Source organism: Manihot esculenta, chromosome 15 (genome assembly GCF_001659605.2).
Source record: "Manihot esculenta cultivar AM560-2 chromosome 15, M.esculenta_v8, whole genome shotgun sequence".
Classification (NCBI taxonomy): Eukaryota; Viridiplantae; Streptophyta; class Magnoliopsida; order Malpighiales; family Euphorbiaceae; genus Manihot; species Manihot esculenta.
In genome coordinates this window covers 1,096,888-1,109,220 of record NC_035175.2, presented here as the reverse complement: position 1 = coordinate 1,109,220, position 12,333 = coordinate 1,096,888, and the positions used below count along the sequence as shown (strand labels likewise).

General features: G+C 34.5%; 3 protein-coding genes across 3 annotated transcripts; 2 read left to right on the top strand and 1 right to left on the bottom strand.

Moving 5' to 3' along the window:
- The first annotated feature begins 1,532 nt into the window (after positions 1-1,532).
- LOC110602398 (CAP-Gly domain-containing linker protein 1) lies at positions 1,533-4,456 on the top strand. The gene is made up of 7 exons (XM_021739899.2): positions 1,533-1,895; positions 1,998-2,036; positions 2,202-2,255; positions 2,393-2,446; positions 3,786-3,839; positions 3,921-3,992; positions 4,118-4,456. The coding sequence occupies exons 1-7, from the start codon at positions 1,836-1,838 to the stop codon at positions 4,229-4,231; spliced, it is 447 nt and encodes a 148-aa protein (XP_021595591.1). The 5' UTR covers positions 1,533-1,835; the 3' UTR covers positions 4,232-4,456.
- A 1,295-nt stretch (positions 4,457-5,751) lies between these two features.
- On the top strand, positions 5,752-6,923 carry LOC110602395 (heavy metal-associated isoprenylated plant protein 37). Its single transcript, XM_043951431.1, has one exon. It carries the CDS (start codon positions 6,050-6,052, stop codon positions 6,815-6,817), a length of 768 nt encoding a protein of 255 aa, XP_043807366.1. The 5' UTR covers positions 5,752-6,049; the 3' UTR covers positions 6,818-6,923.
- A 1,417-nt stretch (positions 6,924-8,340) lies between these two features.
- Positions 8,341-11,959, bottom strand: LOC110601239 (probable protein phosphatase 2C 40). Its single transcript, XM_021738303.2, has 4 exons — positions 11,518-11,959; positions 9,315-10,523; positions 8,924-9,188; positions 8,341-8,609 (listed from the first exon to the last, which is right to left on the bottom strand). The coding sequence occupies exons 2-4, from the start codon at positions 10,512-10,514 to the stop codon at positions 8,482-8,484; spliced, it is 1,593 nt and encodes a 530-aa protein (XP_021593995.1). The 5' UTR covers positions 10,515-10,523; positions 11,518-11,959; the 3' UTR covers positions 8,341-8,481.
- Positions 11,960-12,333: the final 374 nt, after the last annotated feature.

Genomic DNA, 12,333 nt, shown 5'->3' with positions numbered 1-12,333 from the left:
GAAGATGAAATTACATAAACAAATCCAAATAATCAGGCCTGGAATTACAATAACTTGACCCAAAATCATGTGCTTTCTTAACAGAAACCCTAAACGTATGAGCATGGAGAAAAAAAAAAAAAAAAAAGAAAAGGCCAAGTCATTGTTGCTGCTCTGTTGTCACCGCCAGTAGAATGCGAACAAAGGCCAACTTCAACAACCAGTGTTCATTTGAAACTGAGAAATTGGAAACTAGTTCCCAACACTAATCTTTTATTTGGATGTCTAGTTGTTGAAGTGGAAATAGAGAGAAATTAAAGAGAAAAAATATTTTTTTTATTTAATTATATTATTTTAACTGAGAAAAATACAATTTGTCATATATAAAAAATAATAATTATACATTCATAAGTTAATAAATAGATGCTTTAAAACAATGAGGTCATTTAAGTATTTTAACGGATAATACTTACATCATCTTAAATTTACCCAAAGTTTGATACTTAATTGCATAAGAGAATTGGAGAGAAAACAAGGAAAGGAAATCAAGGAAAAAAGAAAAGAAAAGAAATTTAATTTACTTTATGGTGTTTATATAAATAACACAGTTAAAGGAGATTTTTTTAAAAAAAAAAAAAAAGAAAAGGTAGCATTCAAGTGTTTTATATCTACTTTCCTCCATTTTTCATTAATTTGGAGGAAAATATTTTAAAATATTTATAGTCGATTGAAAAATGCAATTTGCCCTCTTTTTATTTTTCCTCCATAGTTTATATCCAAACAAGAGAAATTTTTTTTTTCTTTTTTTTTCTCTATTTTCTTCCCTCAAGTATTAAAGTTTAATAAGTAAAAATTTGTTGCTTTCAAAAAAAAGAGTAAAAATTTGTGTATAATTATCATGAATTTTATAAGTTCGAGTAATTAATAAATTATTATTTTAATTATAGTGATTTATAAGCCATAAGATTAGTATATATTTAGCCAAAATTATTCCGTTGATAAAGATTTTTTTTTTTTTTTGAAACTCCGTTGATAAAGAATTATACTTTGCATTTTTTAAATTTGCCTTCAACTATAAACCTTTTTACAAATAGACCTTGTTCTCTTGAACTGTCAAGTCTCAACAGAGTTTGCTTACCACATCAACACCTATAAACTATTTTCTCCGAAGGTTTTATCCCTGGCGCCACAACTCAGGAACCTTAATCTTGATCCAAGTCATCACTACATCTATCTACAACTACAAGCTCCAAAGATTGCTGCTGCCCCTCGTAGTCCATCTTTGGCGACCTAGATTTTGTTAGTCTCTGGAAATTTCTTCATGGGAATATCAGGAAAGAAATGAAAGAAACAATGCTGCTCCTAGTAACAGCAATCAATTATGTCAAATACTTCAAATAATGATTTGAAACAGTTGTAAAAAAAATATAAAATTTGAGAAGTTTTAATATATATATATATATTTCATTTTCTTTAATTTATTAAACATGGTAATAATTTTTTTAATATAAGTAGCACCACGTTTGGTGGAAGGTAAAAGCTACCATAACCCCGTTACCCCTCTCTTTTTTCACCTTCGCTTCCCTCGCGTTAATTGCATATCTCGCGCAACCAAACACAGCGTAAGAGAACAACAATCGGAGTATTCTAGATTTTCGGAGCAGATAAAATCGCACATTTGCATCGCCCGCCCAAACACATTCTCAAACCCAAATTTCAAATTAGAGTACTTGCTCAGCTCCACCTCTGCAGATATTGCATTCAAAGCTTAGACAAACGATTGGCAATAATCTTTAACAGAAGTTTAGACCCCCTCTTTATTAATTCCATCGAAACCCGATTTATTCGATCCGAAAATGGCCAACTCCGATTCCTCTGCTTCTCTTCCTGCCCCTGCTCCCCTCGCTCCTGCTCTTGTACTCTCTTTCTCTCTCCTCGATTTTTCTACTCATAGATCTAACTCTTCATTTTATCCTTCTTGGAATTCAATCATTGCTTTATTTATATTTATTTTGCAGAAGAAGGAGAATATTACTCCGATTGGTTCGAAGATCGCGGTATATCACCTTTTTTCACTCTCACTTTTTCTTTTTGTTTTGTTTGGTTGCTGAGAAAATTTTCTTTTCTGTGATATGAAATTTTGTATTTACCCCCCCCCCCCCCCCGCCCCCGACTCACCAAAGTAGCTACAGTGTCTGACATATTGCTACTGTTATTATTAGGAATTAAATGAATCAAGAACAGAGCTTCTCAGTAGAATTCAATGCTTAAAACAGGTAAATGGATTCAGTTTCCTTATATATATATTGAGTGTAGCATCATCACTTGTGTACGTATTGTGTTTTATAGACTTTTCTCCATTTTTCCGTGGCTATATTTTGATCGCTGACAGTACTTTTTTATTTGCTTTTAGGATTTGCAAAATTGGAGATCAAAGCTAGACACCCAAGTAAAAATCTATCGTGATGTAAGTATTGCTGGTGTATCTGTCATTGATTACCATTGTCGTTTAGTTTTGAATATTCTGATTTCTGATGGTTTTTTTTTAGGTAGAAATTAGAGAAATAATGTCAGTAATGGCCGGATAGGATTAGTTGCGCTTGTACGAACTATTAAGTTTGAATTTATCACATTAATGTGAATTGCAAACTTGTGGATGTAGCTTAAACCTTGCAAGGTTTTATGATGATTGATTGGGCAATGTTGATAAGTTGGCAGGACCAATGATGCCTAGTGGCTGGCAGTTAAGCAATAGTATTATTGTCAGGCTCTGTAATCAGGGTAACTATGGCTTTGGTTAAATCTTTTAACCCTTTGTTTGGAATTGAAATTTCTTTAAAAATAATTTTGTAAGTTAAAAAAAAAATTAAATTCTTTCATTCCCAACAATAAATTTAATAAAAAACTAAATGAATCATGCATGATTTTATTTGATTTTATTTGAATTTTTTTTTTCAAAATGAATCATGGCTAATGTAGGATAGAAGACAAGAATCTTAGTGCTAAGATCTAAAAATTTTCATCAGTTGATATAGGCATTCTAATCTAGGTTGAGTTTGGTAAGTGATTATTTAACTCAATGTGATTTTAGATTTTTCTATTAAGCTGTTTGCCCTTTCATTATTAGTTGACGCAATAGCTTGCTTTAATGTTAATTGGAATCTTTTAACTAGGCGAGATTAGTTTCCTAGGTGTTAGCAGTCTTTTACCTGAGTTAGGCTCTCTTGTCTCCCGCCAACAACAAAAAAAAAACTTTGTACTCGAAAGTATCTGAAGTAAATTTCTTCGGCTGAACATGGCTGTATCTCAGGTTGGATTTTATTTAAAGAATTTAAATATTAAAAACTTGCCTGGGTGTTTGAGATTCCTGGAATTCTTAGCTTAGACAATTTGGTAAAAATTTCTATGTCAATGTGCACCAAATTTCTTGATGTGCAACAGGCAAAATAGGGTGGGATAAACTCCAATATGCACCAATTTTCTTGGTAATGACCGAATCATAATAATTTCGTGGGTTCAAAGCATACAGTTTCACCCTTTGTTTTCTTGTGTTCCCCTTTCTTTCAGTGTAGCGTTACAAACTTGACGGCTCGATGAATCAATAGTTTTTAGTATATTTAGTTATTATGTAGCTTTTTAATATTAGAAACTGATTCCAGCAAAAATGAACGTCATGCATTTCTTTAATTATGGACTAGTAATACCTGACTATGTATGTTTCATCTCATTAGGTAGAACTTGTGATTGAGGCTTACTATTTTTGGATTGAGTGCCGCTGAACCTTTTTTTTTTATTTGTTCATTCAGGAATTGTCAGAACTGAAAAAATCATTGAATGTTGAGGTGGAGCAACTTCGATCAGTAAGTGTTGCTCTTATAATACCATGCTGATTTTCTTTAGGGGTCTATTGGTAAATATATCCCTGTTTGAATGAACATTAGGAATTTCGAGAGCTTAGGAGCACGCTTCAGCAGCAGCAAGAAGATGTTACTGCTAGCTTGAGGAATTTGGGGGTAAGTTTTGTGTTATGTCTTTGCCATCTCCGTGCTAATTTTTTCTTTCCTCCTGATGTTGTCTTGGATGCTTCTGGAAATCAATACAAGCACTTAGGGTGTTGATACATTATGAACATTTGCAGCTTGAGGATAGCCCAGGAAATGCCAAAGAGGTCCAAGATCCTAAGGCTGAACAAGAGGATGAGGAAGCTCATGCTTCAACTGAGGAGGATACTGATAAGAAGGCTGAAAACTAGGTGGTAGTCTTCAAGCGTGTATTTCTTGTACTTTATGCTCTACAGGAGAAAAGCCTTCATCTCCGAATTAATTTTTCTTGGGCATGTATGGCAGTGGAGTCAAAATCTGCAACGGCGTAGATATCTAGCACAAGGCAGGAACTTTATCTGAAATTTGCATTGATTTACATTTGCATATTTATTTCATTTTAAAATGCCTGCCAATGAAGAATTCAATCTTTATTATCTTGTGAGTGCCTGGTTAAGCCGTTGCTTTCATAGTTGGCGTTTTCGTCCATTGAACTTCTTAGATAGTTTAGAAGCCTCTGACAGTCTAAACTCTGGACCTCCATGTTCCGATGAAGGTCAGTCATAATTTTCTTCCAGGGTAACCTTAATTTATAAAACAAGATAAACCTTCTATGCAGAATGACATGTGAGTAAAATTTATTGACCATAAAAGAGATAACTTCATTTAACATTAACTATTGTATAATCCATTAAGTCTGGGTGTATTATTAGTTAAAAATGTAATCTGCCCCATCCCATAATGATAAGTTTACTTTTTGTGTTTATTCATTCTAAATTTTGAATTAATATGCATCGTAAAAGTAAAATTCATTAATTCTAAGAATAATTTATTAATGAAGCTATATTAAAAAATACAATATAAAATTTATTAATTTAACTATATGAACTATAATATTTTCTTAATTTATATTTAAAAAACATTGTCTTCATGGATATATGGAGCATTATTTTAAATGCATAAATCATTAATATTAAATTCAACATCATTAAAGTAGTTAGTTAAGAGTATAATAACAGCTGATGTAACAATCAATAAAGTCATTAATTCTCAGCTTCCACACATTAATGGAGATGTAAAAAAAATGAAGTGGATTGTCCATCTCACGTTAATATTCACAAATTTCCAAGAAAATTGTTTACGTGTTAGAGCACTCAAATCTAAATTAACTTTGTGTCCTTTCCCATTCAGATGAATTTATGTTAAAGAGGAAAACTTCTGAGACTCTTGACGGGATTTCTGAACATTGCCAAAGCTTTGTAAAGAGGGGCAGATCACCTGCCACTACAGATCTTTAAGGACTTTTAATGGCCTTCTTCCTCTTTCTTCTCCTCTCTAACAGGGCTATGTAAATTATTGGTTCCGAGTTAATCGGATTGATGGGTATAGTCTCTGTGTAATTTTCCTGCTTATAATTAGTATTGTGAAAATAAACATTATTATTAAAATATAAAGTTTAAAATTAATTATACACAAGTGTTTTACCCCCCAAAACAATTGACCTTGGAAGAAAGGCTGGCACAATTTGTTCCTTGCCGTCTTTAAAATTTTAAGCTTCCTAAAAGTTAAAGCTTAAAAGCTAGCTAGCTAGACTCTCTCACCTGGCCTCTTTCAAGGTCTCACCAGTCTCCCACACCGATCCCTTCTGATGGCTACAACAACATTTGGGGAAGAAACCTCCATAGCTCTAAAATGCCAGGTTTATCACCTTTTCTTCCATATAAAAACTGGGATTTTCATCTCATCATTGCTCTTTTTGCTCCTTTAACTCTCATTTTCTTTGTTTTTCAGACATGGGTCCTGAAAGTATCTATCCATTGCCAAGGTTGCAAAAGAAAGGTCAAGAAAGTTCTACGAGGCATCGATGGTATTCAACAAAATAGAATCAATCCTCTTCTTCTTTTTATTATTGTTTGTTGTAGTTGTCAACTTAAAATAGCTATAGAAAGACACCAAGGGTCAGTTGAAACATTTTGGTTAATTACTTGTTTAAATTTTGTTGGAGAAAAATAAGAATAACACATCCCTCAATGATGGTAAACCTTTTGCTTTTATTTTATTTTTTAATCTTCTTTTTAGGAGTTTATACAGCAGCAGTTGATTCACAGCAACAAAGAGTCACAGTTACAGGTAACATTGAAGTGGAGACTTTGATCAAGAAACTCATCAAAATAGGTAAGCATGCAGAGATTTGGTCTGAAAAGCCCGCTTTAAAGGAAAAAGAATCAGCCAAAGCAAAGGCCATGCACAATCAAAAGGACTCCAAGAAAGGCCACGATATTAACGGAAGGAAAAACTCTGTTAAATTCAGTGAGGAGGGAACGTGTGAAAAGACAAAAGAACTCGGTAAGTCACCGGAAGATTCCATCGAAGCTCCGGAATTACCCACAGTGAAGAACACTGACAGTGGAAATGAGGGTGGTGGTGGGGTTACCAAAAGCGGAGGTAAAAAGAAGAAAAACAAAGGGCAAAGAGGTGATAATGGCAGCAATCATTCGGGTTCTGGCTCACCATCTTCCGGTGCAGCTGCAGGTACTGGAAATCAAACTCAAGGGATGGGAATAGAACAAGTTGTGGACACGAATAATCTCCACCCTACACGTCATTGCTCGGTTCCATTACCACATCCAGTATACGGATCAAGTTACAACATGGCATACCCTAGAGAAAGTCCTGGTCCTTTCTATTATGTCCCAGTGTACACACAGGCACAGCCAAGTAGATATAATCAAGTGAGCCCAGTGGAGTGTTTGTACTATTTCAGTGATGAAAACGTTAATGGATGTTCAATCATGTGATGAATCTGTTGAGAGGAGTGCTTGTTTTTATTGTGTTATGTTACATGAGAGAATAGCAAGAGGCCAATCGTTTACATGCTAATCGAAGCTCTCCATCTTCTCTTTAGAAAGATAAAGATGGCACATTTTTTGAGAACTCCTCTTTTTCTTTGCTTGCCTTTTTTACTCTAAACTTGAAAATGTCCACTGGCATATTTTTCAACACATTTCAATATAAAATATTTAAGGTCCTAACCTACGCGAAAATTTATTCAATGTTTACTTCTAAATTCATTGCATCAATTTTATATATAATTATTAATTATTTTTTCCACATATCTATCAAATTTAATATAATAATAATTAAGACTATTCGTACTTATATTAAACGAATCTAATATTTAATCTAATAATGATTAAACTCATTTTGATGTCAAATTTACATTAACTGCACCTTAAAAAATTCTCTATGTATTTTTGTTATATCTAATGAAGTTTTAGTTTTAGGCATTTTTTTTTTTTTGAATCTAGATCTTTTATTTGTTAAAATAAACTACTTAACCTTATTTTTTTAAGCCCAATTAAAAATTTTCAATATTTTATAAAATTAAACTCTTCCCATTATTATATTCGATTTATAAAAAAGATAAACGTGACTCCACTTAATTTCTTCTGTTGAAATTATTAAAAAAAAAAGTCAACTTACATAAAAAAAAAATAGCTTACCCATTGACCTCAACTAAAAAATAATAATAATAATAATAATAATAATAAAAGCTTACCCTTTGTTTCTTATCGGACAGGAGAGATGAAAAGATTGTACGGAAAATAAGAATAAATTTGGAGTCAATAAAATAATGAAAATTTTTTATGATTGGCATTGGTGAAGCCTATGAAAGATCACAGGATACTTGTCGTTGGTGACAAAGCATATTTAATTTAAAAAAAGAAGGCCATTCCCATCCATGAGTTGGATAACAAAGTGCAAATGAACAATTCCAAGACTGAAACACAAAGCCATCCATTGGGAACTTGATACTCTATACAATTTAAGGCTATAAATTCAGAAACCCATTGCATTGCTGCTCATTGTTTGAGTTTCCCATAACCATTGCCAACATCTAAGTTCAAAAGATTCTCAATTAGGTATTCTTTTATTAATAGAGGGCATCATTTGCTTGTGGGCCTAAAAGCTTGTAGAAACCAGTGAAATAAAGATACAAAAACAGAAAAGCTTTAGCATGTATTAATAGTAGCTCCACTTTTAGAAGCTTGGAAGGCTGAGAAACCAACAAGATTAGTGGGATCGTATTGGCATAAAAAGAAAGGAGACAATGAAGGTGCTGGACCATCCATTAGAAAGAAAGCCATTCTAAATCTTAAAAGCCAACTGTAATTTAATAATAATGACATTTTGGAAAATTTCATCTAGTAAAAAAAGAAAAAAAAAAAAAAAAGACTTCCAACTTAGTAGTTTAATTATTTAGCTTGAAAAATTCCAATTTTTTTATTGATGGGGAAAATAAAATAAGAATTCAACATTGTTGCACTGAAGATAGGTTGTATCAAAATTGCCCATGCTAATCTTTTTCATACAGATCATATGCCCAACATCAGATATATACAAGTTGAAATCTGTTTTTTCAAAAAACTACCTTATTGAGACAAAACAGTTGCATAAAAACTTACACGTACATTGATGCTTTCGAAGTGCGATGATTTGCTCCCAAAACAATCACAATCACAGTTACATCATCATGATATTTCCTCCTCCTACCAGCCGGTATGTTCATCAATTCTTCCATACTGAAACCTGAACCGAGAATTTTAAAGCCATTGAGGTCTGGATGAATAATAGGCCTCATACATACATACTATACAGGTCAACTGACACTTGGAAAATTAAGCACATAGAATTAATGCGCCAGTTACCATTTTCCTAGCTACTTGATGAAAATTTTCAGCAAGTCTGAGTTTCATCCTTTTTCTTTCTTGCGTTGGGAGATTAAGTGTTTAATCACAATGTAGAAAAAAGAAAAGAAGGGTTCAAAAAGAGAGAGGACGAGCGTTGTTGATATGAATGAAACAGACATAAAAGCATGATATAGACCTTGCCAGAAAAGTTACCTGCACAATCTGCTGCTCTTGCCACAAGCTGCTCTAACAGAAATTTTGCAGGATCACCATTGGGGTTGCTCAAGATATAAGAATGCACAAGCTTTACTGCCTCATCATTGCTGAAGAAATCAAATAATCCATCACTTCCAACTATGAGGAAGTGATCAGACTTTGATATTTTATGAACATTCATTGATGGTTGGGTAGAAATATATGGAGGGCTTATGAGGTTACGAACTTGAAGAATACCCATCAGCGCATCATTTAGCTTTTTCTGCAGAAAAGAAGTACATCACAAGAGAAGCCAGAACATATCTTACCAATAAGATCAGTTTAAGGCAGAGCAATCCTTATTATATGAAGCTTGATTAGAGAGCTAATTATAACAAATAGTACTAACCTTTTTCAAGTAGCCAACTCCAAAAGCACGGGTGACCTTCAATTTTCCTTTCACTTTTCCAAATACAATTGTTGCAGGGTCATCAGGATGGTCCTTCAATAGCATGGTTCTTTCAAGTTCATTGTCAACAGTGTGGCAATCACTGAGCTGGACAGCTTTTAGGTGCTCATACCCACTCCCCACATAGTCTCCATCATATGTTGCCAAAACAACCCTACTATCACCTAAATTCAGTGTATACAAATCTGTTCCATGGATAAGAACAACCAAGACACAAGATCCTACAGAAACTAGATCAGGACGTTCCTCCATTTCCTGCTCCACCATGTTTAAGAAATCATTCTCAGCCTGACTAAGAGCCCGCTGAAGGCTGTCAAGTACTTCATGCCTAAATAAATCAGATGAAATTTCCAATTTGGAATGTACACCATTCTTGGTGGCTATGTTTATATTTGAATACTTAGTATTAAGACAACCTGATGGACTTTTTTCTCCAAGACTAAGATTACCAACCTCAGCAGGATATTTTAGGGACCCATCCAGATACATACCATTGGATGCTCTGTTCACATTCTGCCTTGATTCCCAGTCTAAAGAGTTGGTGTGCATGATGATGTTTTCATACAATGTCCCAGCCAAAAAATCAGCTGCATCTCTTCCATTAAAACCGTCATAGATTGCACAGAGTAGCCACCCACTTTCTTCAGAACAGACAGCTTGGACCCTGTCTTCACCAGCAGCTCCACCTGCCACTTGAACTTCAATGGCATTAAGGAAGCCTTCACTTCTAGAAGGTGCACTCATGGATTTTAAAGGACAAGAATCATATTCTGGTGGACTTGGGCTGGATGGGCTGCAACTTAAGTTTGACATGCTGCTTTGAAGAGAAGATGGTAATATGTCCAACCTTGAAAGGGTTGGTGAAGAGGGAACTTTTCGGAATGAGTTTGGGGAGTCCAAACTGGGAAGTATTTCTGCTCCTATCACACCATTACAGATATTGGTATTAGCCAAAGTGGCATTAGCACTTAGGGCAGCACCAGTCAAGCAAGAAAAGCTGCTGTCCCTATGGAGTTTTGTGCTCTGCAGGTTTTCATACCCATTGGAAACCATACAAGAGCTGCCGCTATGACTGTTGCAATGATAGCCAAAACTCACTTTGATTTCTCCCTCAGGATTAACTGAACTTGCCCCTCGCATTGTTTATTACTAAAAGAAAAGAAGCATATGCAGGATTAATATCCATAATAGTAATGCTGAAAAAATTTATAAGTAAATTCAATTGGTGACATCAAATCTTTGCAATTTGCAGTAAAACCACATTCATAAGGACCTATGGGTTAACAGATATATCAACCAACAACAGAGCTCACAAATGGACTCCTTGATATCCTGACTGAAATCTCCATATACCAAGCTGTCTAAAATCCAGTAATTAGAGTAGTGAAATTTGACTCTAGGAAGATTCTAATACGATCCATAATCTTTTAAGAAACTGCATTTCATATAATAACCACAACCCGTACCTTGTATTAGGCTGCCAGTTCTGTTAAAATACCTACCTTTGTAGGTAACAACTCAAAGATCTGTACGAGACCAAGCTTTATTTCATTTTGAAACTATTCACTTGTTGAATTTCAATTTTTTAATCCTTCAATCTCTCTTGGTGGGCGAAAACATTCGAGAATTAAAACATAAAAGGAAAGGTTTAAGCGATAGATTTCAGAAAGTAAACTGTTGCATGAACGATAACCGAAAAGATCAATAACATCAAAAGCATTCTTAGAAACTCTTCGCTATGCCAAAGTTTAGAAGTCCTAGAACCGACTGTCAATAAGTGCAGAGACAGAGACAGACCTCTCCAATTATCTGAAATGATTGGATTAAATAAGTTCTTTATCTTGGTACTTTTACATGAGGAGAAAACTATTGAAGGCTAAATACGAATACAAATACAATTAAGGCAATCAACTCAAACATAGGCATAGCAGAGAATCAACAAAGCAAGCTTAAAGCCTACAACTCTTATCCAAAATTCAGTACTCCAATAATAAATGGCGAAAGAAACAACCAGATATACACCAACATACAGAACAAAACAGTCCAACAGAAATACCAATTTCATATTACAGAAGAACAAATAAAGCAGTTAAATTATACAAAGGCACGCAGAGAATAAGGAAAAAAAAAAAACAAGACCCACCTCAGCCTTTTGATCCTCCAAGGTACCCAGATGAAGAAAAGCGCGAAACAGAATGCGACAGTATATATCTCCAGTAGAGAGTATAAGTGGTGACGAGTAAGGGAAGAGAAGAAGAAAAAGAGCAGAAGGATGTGAGTTGATAACAAAGCCTATAAAAGGAGAAACAAAAGCAGAAGAATAAGCAAAGAAGAGAAGAAGACACGCAGATAGAGGAATTGAAGGAAAGGAAAAAGACTAGTGGAGAATCTGTATCGAAGAAGAACGTCAAAAGCGTTGGCTTTAGAGCATGGAGAGAATGGATGGTGGAGAAGGGTCTTTGCTATAACAAGGGGAATTTTTCTTTGGCTCAAATTTGAGTCCTCATCTACAGGATTCAACCACCGGAAATGATTTGTATTGGAAATTTTGAACACTCTTCTCTCTCCCTTCTTGTCTCTCCGTCTCTTCAGAGACGGCCTCTATAACCGTACCTCTCTTCAACTTCTATCCCCGGTATTACCGCGTTTCCTCTTCTAAATTACCATACTGCCATTCCTCATTACATTTTTCAGGTATATTCCACTCTTGTTTTTTGGGTTGGTTGGACCGGCTGGTTTGATTGGCTTGGTTTTATAGTTTCGAATATTGTATGGCTAGCGGCATGATTTCATTAGGAGTATCCAAACTTTAATGCCAAATGGGCTTTAGACTTGGAAATTTGGGCACCCAGATCAAAACCCATGTAGGGTTGATCAGTTAGCGAATGAGACGTAGATTTTTGTTTTTTTTGGCAATAGCGTAGCTTTGGCTTACCATTGTTGCTAGGGTTGTTTTTGG